This window comes from Semicossyphus pulcher, unplaced genomic scaffold, assembly GCF_022749685.1.
Source record: "Semicossyphus pulcher isolate SPU_LCO1_2020_fin unplaced genomic scaffold, fSemPul1.0.p SCAF_11, whole genome shotgun sequence".
In the NCBI taxonomy this organism is placed as follows: domain Eukaryota; kingdom Metazoa; phylum Chordata; class Actinopteri; order Labriformes; family Labridae; genus Semicossyphus; species Semicossyphus pulcher.
In genome coordinates, this window is record NW_027211615.1 from 19,470,295 (window position 1) to 19,490,518 (window position 20,224).

A 20,224-nucleotide genomic window follows, 5' to 3' on the forward strand; every position below is an offset into this window, starting at 1 on the left:
TGCAGCCCAAATTTGATTTAAAATGCAGAAAACTAAACGATCTGTTCCTAATGAGACATTTTCATTTAGTTTCACTGTTTGCAGTCGTGACTTCCAGCATTTTATTGGATTTCATAACCCAGTTGTAGATTCCTAATAACATACAAAAAGACCTCAAGCTTTGGCTAATTTCTATTTACCACCCCCTACACCCCACACTGCTGCCCTACATGGCTGCTATCAACACGGGGGCTTACTTTGGTAATGAAGTGGGGTCTCAGTCTTCCATCTCTCGTCTAGTTTTGAAGAGCACGGAGCAGTAATTGGTCTACGACCTACACCACAAGCAGCACTCATGTCCCCTGTCCTACGTGACATTCCCATCCAATTAAATCTGCTTCCACACACACATATTCACACACACACTAAAGAGCACACACGCATTATTATCATTCTCCTTAAATTCTCCTCCTGATAGTCTTTCAAGGTGCCTTTTTAAGTTAACAAATTCAGTGTAGTACAGCATGTCTGCAGTTAATCTACATGCAGAATGTGTGTGTTTGTGTACATACATTTACAGATTGTGTTTCTCACACTTTAAGGAAACAGACTTCTGCTCTGAATGAGTTAATTCACAGGCATTATGGGTAAATCTGTCAGCCAATGGATGGATCTCTGTCTCACAAGAATTAGCTGAAGGTGAAACAAAGGTGGCAAGTCTGTGTCCATCTGTGTTTATATGTGCTGACATGGCCTGGTGTGTGTGTGTGTGTGTTTTGTATTACTGTGTCTTTTGGCTGACCTTGACTTCAGTCTGTCAGACACAGAAACTTCAAGGCCATCCAAACAGAGGTTTCACCGTCAGACATTGATTAGTAACCCCAGGAGAGAGAGCACAGGTGCAAACAGCTGTCACATGCAGCGCAGATCAGCACGGGGAACAGAGGTGCAAACAAACCAGTTCAGATTAGAAATGAGTCACAAAGCTGCTGCTTTGGTTTTCATCTCTAATGATGTACAAAACACATCAGTACAGCATTTAAATTGCACATTACATGAAATGTTGAGATCATAAACGCATCTCCAGGTCGACCAAAAAGCTTACATTGGGGTCAATACATTTCTTAACCCACATTTGAAAGCTAATGTGCTCTGCTACTAACATAAGAATGGAGGAGTGATGTCAGTGTTTGTAGGAGTGTTGGTGTCCAGCAGACAGCAGGGTGATGGTGGAGGTGTGGTACAGGCCTCACAGTGTGTATGATGAGCTCTGACACACAGATGGCAGCTGACACAACACAGACTCTCACTGCTTCCCGTTCTCCTCCCCTCCAAAGTGGGTGTTCTCGCTCCTGTTCGCCTTTACTGGCATCTATTTACTGACTTGATAGACATTTAAATTAATGTAAAAAAACATTATCACCACTCTCTTATCCTGGTTTTCATTCCCTCTCCTTTACCCGGTCTCTCCCTTCACTTTCCCTCTGTTTCTAACTGTCATCCTCGTCATCTTTTCCAGGTGCGAGTGAAACAATTTGGATGAGATTTTAGCAAATTTGCAAAGAAGCAGGATGTCACAGTTGAGTGATTTTAACACTCACAGTCGCTGTCAGCAGGTTACTTTGTAAAAACAGCCGATTCATCCGACAAATGTGCAGTTGAATTTGCTTTAAAATTAAAGTTTAACAGCCAATTTCAAATGCATTATCTCTTTCTCTTATCAAGACTGCGTAGAGTATTTAATGTCATCCTGTTGTGATTAGATTCCAAATACCTGCTAATGAACATCCTCGGCAAAAGTGAAAATGTTATGGTAGACATGCCTATATTGATGTTGTTCTGAATGCCCTCCAGGCTGGAGCTGATTCGCATAGTAGTCTTGATTTCCTCAAGCCAAATCACAACCTCTCAGTTCATTAGTCCTGACAGGAAACAGGGGCTATGAGGGACTGATGCACTTACATACTCGTACTCTGCCTCTCTTCTTGCTTCTGTTTAGAAACAAAGTTCAGTCCATCTGATAGCTGTTGAGATGTTGCAGTCTTGAGCAGCAGACTACTGGACCAACTGATTGCTATCACCATTCCTCAAGCTACACTGCTGGCATGGCAGTGAACAGATCTATGTGAAAAATTCAAGCTTCAGCAATCAAGCTAAATATGAAACTTTAATTTGGTTTCAAACTGACCTTTTTTATTTACCTAACAAGTCAAATATGCCCACATGAACACAGCTTAAGAGATCCACATTAAATTGAGCACATGCATCTGAGGTTGCATGTTTGCAGCTGGAAGAGAATGTGAGACAGACAGAGAGAGAGGCTTCATGTGAGAGAGAGAGAGATAGCGGGGCTTCTGCAGGGATTAATGTCAATTTGTAACTCGAGGGCATGACGTGCTGTTCAATAGAATCTCGAGCATCAGATTCTCTCTGCAGGCGATTAATGGAATGTGTTTCTTTTTAAACCATCTTCTATTGCCTTCCAGTGCACACACTCACTTTTTAAAGGTTACAGAGCTGCTGTTGTGGAACTGTGTGGTGGAAGCCTTTTGTTAGCGCGTCTTTCCTGTATGTGCATCATCTTCCACTACGAGCTGTTTGGTTTTTAACAGCTAGTGTTTGGGATACTGTAGCTGTTGTTCAGCAGTCAGTGTTTGCACGCTGTTCCAGTGTTGTTGTATCTGCAGCGTGATGCAGCTCTTCTGCTTCTTTATGGATCTTTTTTTCAGCATTTGTGGGTTTGTTATCTGAATGAGGTGTTTTTTCATTCCTCCTTCTAACTCCTCAGTTTCTCTCTTTATAAACGCTATAGTTTGTATCTCAGAGGAAATGGATACATGTCAGTATCTCAGAGATGAAAGCCCATCTATTTTAGTTATTATATATCTCTTGTGTGTGAAAGAGAGAGGTATGGAGGAAAGCGTGCTTCATCATCCACACTCCCCTGCAGGTAAACATGTTAGTGAAATGGCTGTGAGGCCTCGGGCGTCCTCCACATCATTAGATTGTTTCTGGAGAGAAATACAGAAATCAAGAGGCTGCATGCACTTCTTATATAGTCTCTGGTCACGCTTTAACACTGGGTGATATGTTTGTTCATTGCAGTTGAATTGAAGTGAATGCCACATACATACTGTCCTGCTGCTGTAAAAACTCACTGGAGCAGGAAAGCAGGTGTGGAGACGACAAATCCATCTGCTGTCAACATAAACAAACATGGCAGGTGTGACTGTACATTTCCACGGTAACTGTCTAATTTCACCTGTTGTTATTAAACATGATGTTTGTAAGCAGACGGGTCGTTAAGAACAAAGATCAGAGAAACATCAGCTGGTTTTCCTTCACCAACACAGTCTCACTGCGTGGGTCGCTCTTCCAGCTGCAGACGTCGACTTACACTTGTGATTTGTTGACATGTCAGCCGCAGTGCTGCTGCCAGCATTCACTTGTTTTTCTTTATCCAGATTACAGATTCAGAGGCAAATCTGAAGGTCTGTCCTCTTTCTATCATTCACAATCTGTCTGCCCTTCATACCCGTCTCTCTCTCTGTCTCTCTCCTACATAAAAGAATACAATCCTACATTGTTTGTTCTGCTGTAACCCTGCAGCCTCATTTGTGAGATGATTGTCCCTGTGTGATGAAGTGAGCCTGTCAGGAGCTGCAGACGATTACACAGCTTCATGTGGGGATCAGTCTTTGTGTATAAACACTTTTTAAATAGCAATCGATGCAGAACAACATGTTGATGGATAAACTCCTACAAGTGACATCTTTGTCTTTGAGATGAACGCAGTGTTTTGTTTTCTCTCTCTCTTCTTCCTCCGTCTCTTCTGCCCTGGAGATACAATCAAACCATAAACACCCACTCTGAGGATCTTCTTACTGTCAGTCCTGATGTCACGCTTCATTTCAAATGCTTTATGGTGAATAACACGTGTAATGAATACAATCAGATTCATGACCTCTGAGAGTCTGAGACACTGAGTTTCTTCTGATCTGCATATGTTCCTCTTGATCAGTCCAAAAGTGTGTTCTGTGTCACCTCTCTCTCAGACTGCCCGTCGATTTAAACCCCTCCCCTCAGCAGCTGATGCATACATTATCCGACCCCCAGAGAGAGTTTTCCCAAAAGGCTCATCGACCTGTCTCCTCTCACACTTTGTCTAGCCACCTTCTCACAGCAAGGTGGATGCAACCAGCACTTCCTGCTGTCATTCAAAGTCAGCTTCAACAATCACAGGAGCTGCAGAAGAAAAGCATCTGACAAGAAAACCTGTTTGACTTTGGCAGGTACATCGGATAAAAGTAAAGGACAAGAAAAAAAGTAGACACCTGTTTGCTCAATTTAATTAGGCAAAATGCCTAATGAAGGTCATTTAATATAGCGAGAAAAAAAGAATTAAGTTTGGGACTTAACTTTCTTTCAAGTCTTGGTCCTGGGGGACGCTGGCTTCAGTTTTTCATGTAAAGGTGTGTTGCTTCTATAACAAAGAGACTGCCTTGATCAGGACGGCTCGCTTTAGTCTGAATAGATGTGAGTTTTATTCACAGATCCAGGATCTGTTTGTGGCTCTTTAATGAGGCCTTCTCCAGCTGGAAGACTGTCGGCTGCTTTGATCAGTGGCCCTTGGACACAGGATTACACTGCTGACACTCCACGCTAATGGAGCCAGGAGGCAAAACACACACACACAAATGAAAAGTCAAGAAATGTACTCAAAAACACACACTTAACCTCTAACATGCACACAATCTCATCAGCCAGTGTCTTGTGTGTCTTGTGCACGTTGTGTCAGGCCCTTTCATCTGCAGCGTCTGTTTGTGTCTGTTTGGGTCGGCTGAGTTTTAGTCTCGGTGTTGAAGTCTCTGCCAAAGACGGCTCAGTGAGAAAGGTCCAAAGCTCGGCGCTGACACACAGCCCAACTCTAGAGACTAATGGCTTGTAGCTCCCAACATATGTTGCTTTGTGTAATTGCTTTAATTGCTGTCATTGTACGTAATGGTTGGTCTTTTCCCTCTTCCCTGGTGGTGTCGGCATTCTGCTAATTATATGTGTCAGCCCTGCAGCCAAAAGCAGCATTTCACTGTGATTCCAGCGCAGTGGGAACTTTGTATGAAGTGTTTCTGTATATTATTGGTGTGTGTGGGTGTAAATGACTGACTGCAAAGTGTTCACATAGTTTATGAATCATTAGAGGTTTCAGAAGTGATGCAGAGACTCCTCATAGTGGATTTGTTAAATGAAAGTGGGTCATGACTTTACTTTGTAGCAGATTCTGCTTCTCTGCTTCTCCTCTTGTGTCTCTTTGGTTTTTAATTGTTGTTCATGCAGCGCTGAAATTACTGTAACAGTGTTCAAAATCCGATCTAAAAAATCTCCCTTTTCCTCTCCAGGTACGACACCATCACCAACCAGTGGGAGACGGTCTCTCCTCTTCCTAAGCCGGTCCACTCAGCAGCAGCCACAGTGTGCGGAGGGAAGGTCTACGTGTTCGGAGGTGTGAACGAGGCCGGGCGCTCGGCGGGAGTCCTCCAGTCCTACGTACCTCAGAGCAACACCTGGAGCTTCATTGAATCACCTATGATAGGTAAGACAGGTGACAACACCCACAGCCGAACCCTCTGACAGTTTCACACACACAACACAACATAGAGACGTTACGTCCTCAGGGACGTGTTGCCTTTGTTACCTTCACCTTTTGTAACATGACAGAGCTGTTATCTCCTCTTTAAACCAGTGTGTACCAGGCTGTGGTTTGGTGTTCCCAAACGTGTGGGTCCTCTTTCCTCATTGTGTTTTTGCATTCCCCAGTTTAAAGAGAATTACCCGCTCATCAGCTAAATTGCTCTCCTTAAAGTCATGAATATTAATGTTTGTATTTTATTAATAATGGACCCAAACTGGAAAAGACAAATACTGTAACACAGTCCTTTAATCTCTGGTCAATGACATTCTGCTATCTCGTTAGAGAGCAATAAGGAGTGTTAAGACCTTTATTTAAGCTGCCCGGTTGCCTAGCAGCAATACTCTTACTTCTCTACCCACTTGAACACCTTCATGTCGTATGCTTGACTTCTCCTGTTGTAAGACTAAAGTCCTGTTTGCCATTTCAAGGTAAAAACTTGTCATTCAGTAGATGACTGTAACAGCCACAACATTTTGTAGGTGCTTCATGTTCCCTCTGCACTAAATACGCAGAGAATCTCCTTCAGACCCATTCATGCATAAGTGTTGTTGTAACATTTTCACCTGTTGGTTAGTTTTATATAACAGAGTTTATATCAAGTTTATTTTGTGCAAGGTGAAGAAGAAGCCAAACTATTGAAAAGGACGTCCCACAGCTCCAAGAAAAAGACATAAAACAACCTTTAATGTTAAAATGTGCAACCATCTACAAATGTGCTTTATATGTCCTGTTGTTTCGTCCCATAATCATCTTATTCAGATTTTCCATTATCCCCACTCTTACAATGTTAATGCATTGTAATGAGCAGACCAGCTGAAATGGTAGGTGGGTGAGTCTAAACCCTCTGACGTGTTATTGGCCACGCTCTCTAGTTATTCACTTCACAAACCTGCAGCCACATTCCAGTGGGAGCCACCAGGGACCTGTGAAGGACGCAGCAACAGAAGAAACACTTTAACCAAGCTGCCAGAACTCCAAGGTAGCAGGAAAAGCACACAGAGTACAACTCAGCGTGACTCAAAACACTGACAGCTGTGTTCCTGTGCAGAGATGTTATCCACAGGCAGCACCAGCACCAACAGGCAGAGATAACTGTAGAGTATATGACAGTAATGCTCTGTGAAATCTGCCCTCTGTCATTTTGTACACCATAGACACTGATTATACAATTATATTGTTCCTGTTTAAGTAGCATTATTTCAGAAAGGCTTCATTTATAGACTCTGAATCCTGAGTTAGGAGCCAGTTTGCTCTTGGCAGATGGATATCTTACAATCTTGAACCCTTTTCCACTCTCTACTGTTTTTCCAGGCATCCCCATACACATCATAAATAATAACTTTGTCTCTGTTCCCTGTCCCTGTTCACTCTGCACCATTAAAATAATATTTGCAGGACAGCTTTATACCTCAAAGTTATTATAAACAAAAACAGTGTTTGATTGTTTTCCTGAGCTAGCAGGCAACAAGTGGAGAATGCAGGAAGTTATTGGTCCAAGTGAAGAAAGAGTCGGCACAAATCAACCATTAAAATGACCTACTGTCACTTTAACACTTCAGTTTGTGTACTGTTTCAACATAGACAATCAACATGTTCATTACAGGTGCTGATAGATGTATTTTGTCACCCTTGATCAGAGGCAGGATGATTGTTTCTAGTTTATGCTAAGCTAAGCTAACCAGCTGCTGGCTGTAGCCATATATTTTTAAAAATACTCTCCCGCCAAAAATCTAATAAGCAAATGTCCCAAACTGCCTAAATACTTATTTAAAAAACAAAAAGTTGTATGTAACTATTTGAATACATTTTCCACATTGAGGTTCAATATCTGATGCAGGATTACAACATTTAACTTGTTGGCACATGATGGAGTCTCAGGGCAAAGAGCTGTCCAAATGCTTTTCCGAAAAAGGAAATTATTGTCTCAAATTGTGGCACACTGCTGCTGCAGGCAGCACTCAGAGCAGCAGGCATCAGAGAGAAACACTGGGTCAAAGATGTGTTTGAATTCAAATGTTTCCTGACAAGAAGATGTTCTGGTGTCATTAAAGCTCCAGCGTGGAGGCTCTCCCCTCAGCTCTGTCGCCCAGAAACTCCCTCTCTGTTATTAGTGCCTTTTCAGAGCAAGACGACTGTGAGCAACATTATGATGATGTAACGTGTGTGTTTGGTGAAGCTGAATGGTATTAAAGGGCTGGCAGAGCAGCTGGCAGAGGAGAGAGGAGAGACACACACACACACACACACACACACACACACAAGATCATATCAATTTGACATCTTTCAGGTCACAGGTACACACGGGAGGCTAGTCAACGTGTGTGTGCGCCTGCGTGCTGTTTTTATGTGTGTGTGTGTGTGTGTGTGTAAAGGACCGACACAGAGAGACAGACTGCCATCTGTCAGCGTGTAGATGAGCCTGTGCCTGACAGCCACAGGTCTCTCACAGTTTCTTAGCACTGTCTTATCGACTGACACAAATACAGCTGTGTGCATTTCCTGTGACTGTGCATCTGTGTGTGCGTACGTGTGGGGTGTGTGTTTTATCTCTGCATGGACCATCTCCCGCATGTACTGCAAATGGGATTCTCAAGCACTGATCAGGACTTTCTATCTCCTGCAGAGTGAATAATAATATTACTTGTGCCAAAAATAGTCCCTTCAACACGTCTATTGAGATGTGCAGTGCCTCTGCAGATCTGCTCGTCTGTGTCTTCCTTTGTCTTCAGTATATCTGTCTGCTGAGCAGGATATGGACTGAAACATGGAGGGTGAATGAGCCTCTTCACATAGAGTAAACTTCTTATGAAGCCTCATTACTTTCTTTAAAATCTCAGGTCACACAGAAGCACGGCTCGAGGGAAACATGTCAGTCGGCCAAGTTTCCAATTTGATTAATGTACTCGTATCACCAGATATCTACAAAGCAAATTACATTCCAGTCAGCCTTTGCTGTACCAATGCTAAGGTTGTAAAATGTTAGAGAGAGAGAAGATGTACAACTAGCACGGTGAACTTCCTAAAATGAATTATTGACTTTGTCATTGTGAGCATTTTAGTAAACTGACATAAGCAAATACAGTCCTGTGCAAAAGTTTTAGGCTGAAGATAGTTCTTAATGACATTGGCTGTATGTTTGGGGTCATTGTCCTGCTGCAGAATACATTTGGGGCCAATCATACGCCTCCCTGATGGGAGCATTGAGGACACCAAATCTCCAACTCGATCTGCAGAAATGCAGCCCCAAACTTGCAAGGAACACTCCACCATGCTTCACTGTTGCCTGCAGAGACTCATTATTGTACGGCTCTCCAGCCCTTCGGCGAACAAACTGCCTTCTGCTACAGCCAAATATTTCACATTTTGACTCATCAGTCCAGAGCACCTGCTGCCATTTTCTGCACCCCAGTTCCTCTGTTTTCGTGCATAGTTGAGTCGCTTGGCCTTGTTTCCATGTCTGGGGTATGGCTTTTTGGCTGCAACTCTTCCATGAAGACCACCTCTGGCCAGACTTCTCCGGACAGTAGATGGGTGTACCTGGGTCCCACTGGTTTCTGCCAGTTCTGAGCTGATGCTCCTGCTGGACATCTTCCCATTTCGAAGGGAAATAAGCTTGATGTGTTTTTCATCTGCTGCACTAAGTTTCCTTGGCCGTCCGCTGCGTCTACGATCCTCAACGTTGCCTGTTTCTTTGTGCTTCTTCAAAAGAGCTTGAACAGCACATCTTGAAAGCCCAGTCTGCTTTAAAAGTGAGAGACCTTGCTGATGCAGTATAACTACCTGTGTCTTTTTGTTGTGCTCAGCCTTGCCACGGTGTATGACCTGTGACATGAAACTGTCTTCCACAACCTCACCTTGGTAACAGAGTTTGGCTGTTTGAAGCCTCCTTCACAGCTGTTTCTGTTTTGGTTAATGACTGTGTTTCAACCTACATGTGAAATTGATGCTCATTAGCACCTGTTTGGTATAATTGGTATAATCATACACCTGACTATAATCCTACTAAATCCCTGACTTTGTGCCAGTGTACCTATAAGAATTGATGCTGGTTTGAAAGCAAACGGTAGTTACACCAAATATTGATAAAAACAAACAATTATTATTTATATATTTTAAAGCATTCTTAGTTTACAGCATTTTTTCATACCTGCCTAAAACTTCTGCGCAGTACTGTAGCTCCCACAGCTGTTCCAAACTAAAGCCTCACAGAGCTGCTCGCATGACTGTTTTTGTGCCATCACTGATAAACGCACTTTCTTGGCTTTTTTTCTCCTCTCTCTACATTACTCTCCCTTTTTTTTAAATTATGTTTCTACCAGAGAAACAGGGCTATAAAAGCTGTTCGCAGCTTGTTCTGTGGAGTAATGGGGGCAGTGATTATGACAGAATGGGGATTTGAGTATTTCTTTCAGATCCCTTTTATCTTTGTTTTATTAAGGCAGAAATTAAAGCCGCAGTAAACTCTGCTTGAGTTTTTAAATATTTCCCTACAACATCAAATATTCATGACTAAATAAGCAACAAAGTCTAAATACATCTTTTGGTCTACAATCGTAGGAAACTTATTAAGAAAAACAGTTTCAGGGCCTTTAAAGATCAAAGTTACTTAAGAAAAGTGACTTACTATCACACATCCTGTCAGGCGCACCCACTTTGAAACACACAAACACACAGTCCTCAGCGTGCATCCCCTGCTAACAGACGGGTCTTCATCGACTGGTCGGCTTCGGGGACCCGAGTGTCAGAAGCTCTGCGCACAGACTGCTCTATCGGGAAATCGACAGCAGAACAATGAGTCGCACAAATGACACACTGGCGAAACAGGCACAGCATGAGAGACATGATGGAGGAGGAAGGGAAAGTGAGGGAGTGAGAGTAGTGGAGAAGATTAAATGTTTCCACAGATACCCAATAGGTCATGCCACCCACATGTTCTCCTTCATACTGTATTACGACATTATTCTTTTTTTGGCCATCATGACTGCTCTTAATCTGCGCCACATAAAAAGGATATTGTTTGCAAAACGGAAAAGCTTTTGCTGCTCCAGTTACCTTGTTGTAATCTTATCTCAGCTTCTGGCAGCAACAACTGAAGCTCCTTTGTCCTGTTTCCTGCTGCTCCCTCGTTCTCTCTGCAGGCAGCAGCAGAGGACACCCAGCTCCTCGTCCTCCGTCTTTCAGAGGAGAATCTCTTGTTTCTGTTGATGCTGACCGCACGTTTCCGAACAGCTTTGTGATTACCACTGCTGTTTTGGAGACTTTATCAGACAGAGCAGTCTTATCTGGATCTGTACAGTGTGCAGTGTTCTATCATCCAGTGTGTTGTGATCTGGTTGTGTGGAATCAGATATGAACGGATGTGAGGCAGAAACATGCGTTGTGATGTGTTTGTTCAGACAGCAGCCACACATCGCATCATCGCTGATTGTGTTTTGTGTGTATGCATGTGTCTTCATTTGTTACCTGTCCCTGACCTCAGCCCGAGGGGTCCCAGACTCGGTGACTGTATCTCAGTGGAATGAGCACAAATATGGGTATGACCAATTTTCATTTATGGCTATGTGTGGTAGTGCAAATGAGGCTTCTACATGTGTGCCAAGTTGCACAATTTAGATTTGTCTGGAGGGAGCTCAGAGTAGAGTCGTTACCCCTTCGCATTAAAAGTAGCCAGTTGAGGTGGTTAGGGTAAATGATCAGGATGCCTGCTGGGCGCCTCCCTGTGAAGGTTTTCTAGGCACAGCCAACTGGGAGGAGAACCCGGGGGAGACCCAAAGCTTGCTGGCTTGAATTATACAGTCTGCACTATCTCACCTGTTCACTCATGTATTTCCATGCACAGTGTTTTTTTTCTGTTATATTTGTCTTAGTAAATCTATGGACGTGCGAGGGCGTAATGCAATTGTGAGTTATTAGGACTTAGGTAACTCTTTTATATTGCTTCAAGCCTAAACATAGTTTGGAGCAGAATCCATTAAAGCCACACTGATTTATGAACTCCATTTTTTTTTCTACAAAGCAATCTTGAGAATGGTCCATCAGTAAAGTGATAAGGAGAATGTTGATGAGTTGAGTTGTGCGTGCCGCCTGGAGACTGCGGGGGGAAAAAAAGAAAAAAAAAGAAATTGAAGCCATTACACTGAATGGAAATTTCTGCTGTTCAAACAATTGCTTTGAGCTTTCTTTAATAAAAAAAATCTTTCCTCTTCTTCCGCCTCCCTCTCTCTCTCTGTCTCTCCCTCTCATGTCTTTAGATAACAAATACGCCCCTGCAGTGAGTCTAAACGGTTTTATATTCATCCTGGGAGGAGCCTACGCCCGAGCCACCACCATCTATGACCCAGACAAAGGCAACATCAAGGCTGGTCCCAACATGAATCACTCTCGACAGTTCTGCAGGTGAGAGATTATAACTGTAGCAGAGCCAAAATAAAGTTTATGTGGAATATATCGACTGTTTACAAGAAGTGGGCGTAGCCTCTTGGTTATAGAAATCAAGCCAAAGAAACAGGATCACAGACAAATGGGTGAAGTCACAGGGGTTATGTCTACTTCTTTTATACACATACTGTATGTCTGTGTTTTTAAAGCTCTAATTCCAGGTCTACTTTTTGTATTGTGGTGACATTATCACACAACTTCAAAATACATGTGAAACTCAATCATATTGGTAATCTGTCAGCATTTGTGTTATACACAGGTGAACAGGGTTCAATTGAACGACTGAAGCCACTTGTGTGCTGACAGTTTCTCCAGGGTGCTCGGCTGAGGTTGTGAAACTGAAACTCTAGTTAAAATAAATCACTGCTAATTTAGTGGCTTGATTTTGAAAATTGATTTATCAGTAATGCTGCTGCCTGTCATGCTGCAAGAAACAAGACATCCTTTTGAAAGCAGAAACTTGATTTAATCTACTTTCTTTCAAAGCATTTAATAGCTCGATTTTAGCCTCAATGCCAGGACATATGAGTCATTTGTAATGTTTAGTTTCTTTGCACAGAGTTAGGGAACGTAATGTTTTTGTTCTGTTAAAGATAATACAGCAGTCTACAGGTCTACAACTAGCTTTTATACAATTTGTAGACACATAATATTAATTTATGTTCCTTTATCAGCCATTAACAACAGTGGAATCACATCCTAATATCCCACTGAGCTCGAGCCACTGAGGTGTGCAGTTCCCACTGCTTATTAGGCCTGAGCCCTTTTTTATTTAATTTTTTGCAGGAGAAAGAAAGAACATTTGGGAAGCAATTACAGGCAGTGATCTAATGTGTGAAATGTGTAACATAAATCATGTTGTCAGAGTTATTGATAAGCTGCACCAGCACACACCAGGCAGCTGTTCTGCTACATTTAACTAAGTCTGACGAGAGAGGGGAAGAGATGCAGGAGAGGAGGGAGGACAGTGAACGCAGCACAGAGCTGCTGAAGAGAAAACACACAAACACTCAGAAACAGAACTATCTCCGGTGTGTGAGGATGAAGTCTAGCAGGGTCGTCGTGCAGGAGAGCTGATATTCTCCCTCCGCTGCGTCCGGCTCTCTGCAGGCCTGCACCTCCCCTCTGTTTATCAGGAGGAGCAGCTCCAGGCTTTGCCCTGCACGCTCTCTGTTTTGGATCAGCTGTGCTTTCTCTCTGAGCAGATTTAGGCTTCATGTAATAATCTGTTTCAGTCCCAACTGTGTTGTGAATTTGTGGCAATAGGACTGCATGTTGTTCACTCTGTGTGTGTGATTGAGCGTGCACCTTATGTAAATGCAGATCGTTCCAAACCCCAATAGGAGCACAAAGCCCTAATCAGCTTAGAGCCAAAGTTTTAATCCTCTCTGCACACAAACTCCTGTTTCTGTTCCTCACATCAAATGAGCACATTTGATAATGATATTTGCTTTTTCATTAGTTTCCTCTCCTGCCCTGAAGAGGGATGTAATGTCTGTGTTTGTTTTTACCTACCTTACGAAGAAGCCTTGTTGGCCGTGTTGAAAGAATGTGAGAATGATGTCAAACAATCTCAGACGTGTCCCCCAGCGCAACCATCAGCATGTTGAGATGCTGTCTTTGTTGTTTTAAATTCACCCACTTATCTGCCTAGCCCAGATGTTTTCCTAACAGTTACTTCTAAGGAGTAGAATTTTACCCTGGGACTAGGGACCTTTGGAGGAACTCTGTGCATTTCCTCTGCAGGGAAAAGGGTCTAAATAAAGCCCCAGGGACTTTATTTTAGTCCCCGAAAAAGTCCATACTGGAGGTTCACAAAATGTAAAATTATTCCTTTACAGATTCTGTTTTTTTTTTTAAATGGAGATAACTGAAATATACAAAACTCTGTCTGTCCTTGCAGCGCTGTGAACCTAGACGGGAAGATCTACGCCACAGGAGGCATCGTGAGCAGCGAGGGTCCCGCCCTCAGCAACATGGAAACCTTTGACCCCTGCACCAACACGTGGACGATCCTGCAGTCCCTGCCCTGCCCGCTCTTCAGACACGGCTGTGTGGTCATCAAGAAGTACATTCAGAGCGGCTGAGGGCGGCCGGGACATCCATCACACCGGGTTTGCAGCCAAACATCAGCTGAGCTGCAGTTGTGAGACGATGTATGACGGCAGCTTAGGGCTGGGGTCGATTGGTCGCTCTGTGACCTCTGGACTTGACGCCAGCATCCATCCACCCCGTTACCTGTCCCACCCTTCGAAAATATGCCTTGTGCAGAATGTATTCATGTTAAACTACTCGCCATGTCAGGTGACAATGCCTAACTTCCAGTACTGTATTTGTCATGGTAGTAGTTCATCTTCCATCCAACAGGCACAGGGACCCTCTTAGTAAATGACTAACTTCTTGGTTTTTTTAATTAAGTTGTCTGTCTTTTTTATCTCTGTAAATTCAACACCTCCACATTTCCTTACTCTGATTACGCTCCGTGAAAGCCAATGCAGGGTGAGATTTCTGTCCCCTCTGACAGGTTAAGGTTTCATGGCTTAGAGAACAGCGTTTCCTTTTGGTGTCTGAATTGATTTCAGTACTGACATCACATAAAGGACATGTTTTCCTCTTTGAGTGCATTTGACGGGTTTTTCTCTCACACTGTGTCAGAAAGTGGAATTCCCACTGTGAGCTGGGATTTATGAGGTAATATAAAAAACACATTTCGACTCTGTAACCCAGTTGAACTTAGTGACTTGGTAAACAGAAAATCCATCAAATCTGGGTCAGGTAGGGTTTAAAGAGTTTTTTTCTTGTACAATTCCAGCCTGATTAAGATATCATCTGGATGTGAGTGATCTGTCCCCCCCCCCCCTCTTGATTCATACTCTCTCGCTCTCTGGGACAAAGACAAGGCTTCACGTAGGGAAGGAATTTCAAGTTGGGACAGTTTCTCTCGGAAAAAAAGCACAATGATCACCTGGGACTGTTATGATCCAAGTTATCTGTTGATCCATGTTTTATGTACTGTATCACCTCCCCCCCACCTTCTTTGTTTTTTGTACAATGTGTTTCATTGACACCAAGATGATGTTGGTTTGGTATTCTGTAAATACAGGAAAGAAATATGTATATTTTAAAACCTGAAGGCAATTCTGTATAAAATGTTTTTAGAGAAAAAACCTGATGGGTTTGATTTAAAATGTCTGTAAATCTGTGCTCAAAAAGGAGAAATTAAGTTATTATTGATACCTAATACATATAACAGAACATGAATGCAGTGTCATGTCTTTTTTTTTTTTGGTGTACAGTATAATAAATCAAGGGTATAGTAAAGTATTAGGGAGCAATTCGCCACTGTCAGTCAAAGCTGGTCGATCAAATCGATTGAAGCAATAATATTTGAAATTGGCGCCATAGTGGAGAAGAAAGTTGAACAAACAGCTCCCATTCTACATAACTACAACACCCAGCATGCATTGCGCCCCTCCCACTGAGGCCCAGCGAGAGACGCTGGAGTGAAATAATACTGTTTTCCAGTCAAGGACATTGATCGCTGCAGGTAATGGCTCAGAGCGGTACAGAATCCAAAATACAATGAGAATATAACGGTGGATTGTCTAAAAAAAAATCTTCAGTCTACATTTCAAACCTGACAATTTGAACGAGACATGACATCCTAGATTGAGGAAGTGTAGTTCAGCAACTCCCTGGCCTCCCCCAGATGTTTTACATAGTCTGGCGGAGGTTTTCCAGGGCCCATTGGAGAAGCGGATAGCGTCCTCCAAAGGCACAGTGCGAAACTGCATTTTGCATAATGGCATTAGCTCCCCATAATAGCATGATAAGACTGAGGTAGAAAATCGACGAACTGGCCCTTTAAATTATGAATATGTACTTACCAGAAAACACAGGTCCAAATTACATTGTGGCATAGAACGATGATGCAGCTAAACGGCTTCAAGAATTTCCTTTCAAAATAATGTGCTCTGCTTTCCTACAGGTGTGGATTTCATTTATTAATCTACAGTAAGAAAAAAAACAAGTAATGTACAGTTTGAACCTTTTTATTCAAGTATATCACAGCAGTTTATTTGAGAAATACAGTAAATGTTTCATTTCAAATATAACTTACACTAAAATAACAATTGCGAACAGGTGTGTTAAATACACAAACGAACAGAACTGACAAAGCTATGGAAAGTCTCGACTAAAGAAACTGTGAAAAAGAGGGAAGAACAAAGAAATTGAGGATAGAACAAACCCTTTCCTTCTGCATACTGGACTAAGTAGTCTCAACTACCAGACAAAAATTGGTTGTTAGTCCAAACTGGCTACAATTTATAATAAGAAAGGAAGATCACAATGTATGACATTTAACTACCCATTTTATTTCCATAAGTGTTTTTAAATTCATAAAAAATAACTCTTTTGGCAGAAAGTGGAGACAAAGTGAACAACATTATAAGAAAGTTAGTCTGGTCCTGCTTCTCTTCCTGGATGTACGAATAGACGGACTCTACGTGTTCCTTAAACATCACTTCCACTCTAATGTTAGTCTCTTCCAGTATGCCACAGTCTGTAACCACATGAACAAAGAAAACACCAGAACAATGAAATAAATAGAAAAGGTGAAAGGGCATGTTGTTGCGTGTTGAACCTGAGAGACCTGTAAACCCTTTATTCCCCCGTACACGCCAAATGAACATGCTACACAAACGCTACGCAATTCAGCAAAACGGTTAAAACGGACGCCCGATGCTTCCCGATTTGTTAAATTTCAAAACAATACAAAAAAAAAGACGATTAACTGAATATTAGGTGTAAAACACGTTTAATAATAAATAATCAGAATCATGAGATGAAAATCTGCAACAAAAAAAAGGCGATGGATGTGTGAAGAGGCAGAAAATGTTCTCTCTAGTTTCTAAGAAGGTATGGGTTGAAAATAAGAGGAGCACGTCTTGGATTATCTCCTCGGTGAGAGTAGAAATTAACCTGAAACTAAAGCATAAAATATACAGTCCAAGAAATATCCTTAAAATTTATGCAATCATCATCTGGCTCAAATGCAAACATACATAACAATCTGAGAGATATAAACTACTCTTGGATTACTGCAGCAGCCGTGGTTGCACTGATCTGGTACCTTCGGTGGTACTGTCGATGTTGCAACAGTATTTCGGGGGGAGAAAAAAACACTGTTTTTGTACCCAGTAAACAGTTTCGCATTAAAATAAATTAAGCTGAGGTAGCGTTGGTTTTTCTCTCTGCAGTAGTCCAAGTGCTAACCTGTCATTGCCAGTTTGCATACTGTATGGCCTTTGCTTTTGTCACCTAAAATTTGAGAAAAAGGCAGAGGTGAGCTGGGGTCAGAGTTGCACCGAGAGGTTTGAGGATCGGACAAGAGTGCCGTGAGAGAAAGAGGGGGGCCTTCTCCAGTCTCCACCTGCTCACAATACGGCAAAATGCCGTTAAAACTTTATAAAGCTTCAGTAAATGCCCCGATGTACTGCAGTCAGGAAACATATACTGTGTTGCCCACTCATGAGAATCCAGCTTCTCTTGTCTGGTGTTGAGAAAAACAGAGCGAAAAATAATCCACAAAAGCGGTTCACACATTTGAGAGGAAATCAAAATAAAAGTAATGCTTTATACACCTTCGTGACGGGCACTGCCTAGAATGGCCTTGTTCATTATGGATTCACAACCCATGCAAAAACAATCTCAACTCAAGCAAAGCGTCGTATAAAAAAAACGTAAAAAAAGAATTATCAAATACACAACAAAATACATAAGCTGTAATGACCATATTAGAGAACATTTTCATAGTTGAAACAGAAGAGGCACCGTCATGTCAGCACCTTTCGGGGGAGAGGGGTAACGCTTGGCACGGTAAATCATTTGACTCGCATTATTCGGTTTTTGCATATGAAAAACTGAAGAAAAGCTGGTGTCAACCTTTTCCTACACCTGCTGTCTGCTCAGACAGAGACTGACCTCCCCAACAGATCTGGGCGTGAATGCATTTAAATATCCTTACAACATTTCAAGTGCTTCAGACGTTTGTGGCCAGAGGGGGGGAAGCTGCATCTACAAATCCTTATTATTCCTTAGATTTTCAAATTTATTCAACCTGGGTTAGAGATGTAAAAACAAGATATGTTTTTGAAAGACCTATTGGCATCGAGATTTATATATGTTTGTGTGACCTCAGCGTTTAGGACCCACCCCAACTTGGAGCCCGTTCATTGTCACAAAAAGTAAAAATCCTGCTATTTCAGGTTTGAGGTTTGAAATAAGGCACACACTAGGCAGTGCAAACTCTAGACGCTTTCCAATTTGTACTGCTTCCAGTTCCTCAGCTGGGGTGTGGGTAAAAACACGGGTAAAAATCGACTGGCGGGCACAGCTTGACAGGAGGGAAAACATTCCCACTGCGTATGTAGTGAGGAGAGGGGGGGGGGCTCAGCTACCACAAACTTAAGAACATGACAAACTGCTAAGACTGAACGCCAGAGGTGTTCTGCGAGCGACTGTGTGGAGTGACCTACAGGTGAGGCTTGCTCACCAAACACTGAGGGGGCTAACAGCTCTCCACACCCGATGAAGAGGACATAATGGATTCTAGTCCCGCTGTGCTAACCTCACCGAGTCGGCGTACAACTTTGTAAACTATTGTTCTGGGTGAGAATCCTTGACGCTGGCTCAGATATTGAATTAATCAGGTAGCTAAAATGGCAGGAAAAATGAGCCGCATAATAGCGTGGCGGTGACTGGCCTGTGATGAAGCGTTTCACTCGAGGGCAAGATGGGCTCAGCGACGTAGTTCAGTGATTCAGAACATTATCTGTCCTCATCTCCCGGCGGCACTCTGCATTTGCAATTCTGCTGGTGAGGATCTGAGTGAGTGTGTGTTTCTGGTGTGTGTCTGAAGTAATACATGCATACCCAAGTGTCAGGGTGTGTGTGTGTCTGTGTATGAAATTACTGCTCCAGGGAGAAGCAGCCATGTTTCGATATGACATCACCCGATCTGTTGGTTTTGCTAGTCATCCAAGTTAAGAAGTAATCCCAAGAGCAGCATGGATAAAAAGTTAGAATAGCACCCGAGTAGCACCAGGGTTGCCCGTCACCGTTGGTGTGTGTGCATGTGTGTGTGACTGACACACCTCTAGGAGTTTGGTTGTGTAGAATGGGTCTGGATCTGGCCAGGTTCCTGAGACGATAGCACCATTTAATGTCTCTGTCCTCAACGTCGTTCTCGTCGTGTTCCCTCCCAGCAGGAGGAGCGAGCTGGATTTGCTGTTCTTGTGTGTGTGGTTTTTTTTTTTATTGTTGAGGGCTGCACTCAGAAGCTCCTTCACTCTCCTCCACTTAGTTTGTGTGTCTTTGTGGTCCCAGGATGTTCAGGATGTACCTGAAAGGTATTCTCTCAGTCTCACAGGAATGTATCAAAATGCTGGATTCTCTCCTCCATCTCCTGCAGACACACACACAGACAGACACAAACTGTTAGTCTCAAGCAACACCACAAACTGGAATGTGTGTATGAAGCATCTGCGCTTTGGGTTTCAATATTACTTGGATATTTCCCACAGCAAACAGCAGCTTTCACCAAGATAAATGATGTAAAATGAAGCAAAGCTGTGCTGGAATGAGACGGGCGATTTTTCTCAGCGTGAGTTTGACACTGACTAAATCTGAGCAGAGCCTGAGGAAGAGAGATGGATGTTAGCCCGCAACAGACCATGATTAATGCCTTGAAGATGTTACCCTGTGTGTGTGTGTGTGTGTGTGTGTGTGTGTGTGTGTGTGTGTGTGTGTGTGTGTGTGCGCTCCCGTCTGAATGGCTGAGTCAGTGCGGCAGACGCTGAGATGTGATACCAATTTCAACAGCTACAAGAAAAGTTTAAAGCCAACAACTTTACAGCGAAGATGGAATTCACACTTTAATAAAGGTTCACTTTTCTAGGCAGTGACGGTTCTCCTTTACTTGAACATCTGCCACCAAAATGTTATGCAATGTAATTACACAAATAGATATTTGATTTGATTAGTCAATGAATTTATTATTTGAACTTTAGAAGTGATTAAATGTTGAAGTCATTTATACAGAAAAGATTCACAGGT

The 20,224-nt window shown here is 42.6% G+C and overlaps 2 protein-coding genes across 2 annotated transcripts in view; one reads left to right on the top strand and one right to left on the bottom strand.

Moving 5' to 3' along the window:
• Positions 1–15,354, top strand: part of LOC138613192 (kelch-like protein 29) — a 125,909-nt gene extending 110,555 nt beyond the window's left edge. Inside the window, exons 12-14 of the mRNA XM_069686811.1 lie at positions 5,376–5,569; positions 11,920–12,064; positions 14,010–15,354. Coding sequence (XP_069542912.1) covers positions 5,376–5,569; positions 11,920–12,064; positions 14,010–14,193 — 523 coding nt within the window. The 3' untranslated portion in view covers positions 14,194–15,354. The remainder of the gene's footprint in view (positions 1–5,375; positions 5,570–11,919; positions 12,065–14,009) is intronic.
• A 788-nt stretch (positions 15,355–16,142) lies between these two features.
• The window catches only part of atad2b (ATPase family AAA domain containing 2B), a 68,614-nt gene continuing 64,532 nt past the window's right edge, over positions 16,143–20,224 (bottom strand). The window contains exon 28 of the mRNA XM_069656656.1: positions 16,143–19,574. Coding sequence (XP_069512757.1) covers positions 19,533–19,574 — 42 coding nt within the window. The 3' untranslated portion in view covers positions 16,143–19,532. The remainder of the gene's footprint in view (positions 19,575–20,224) is intronic.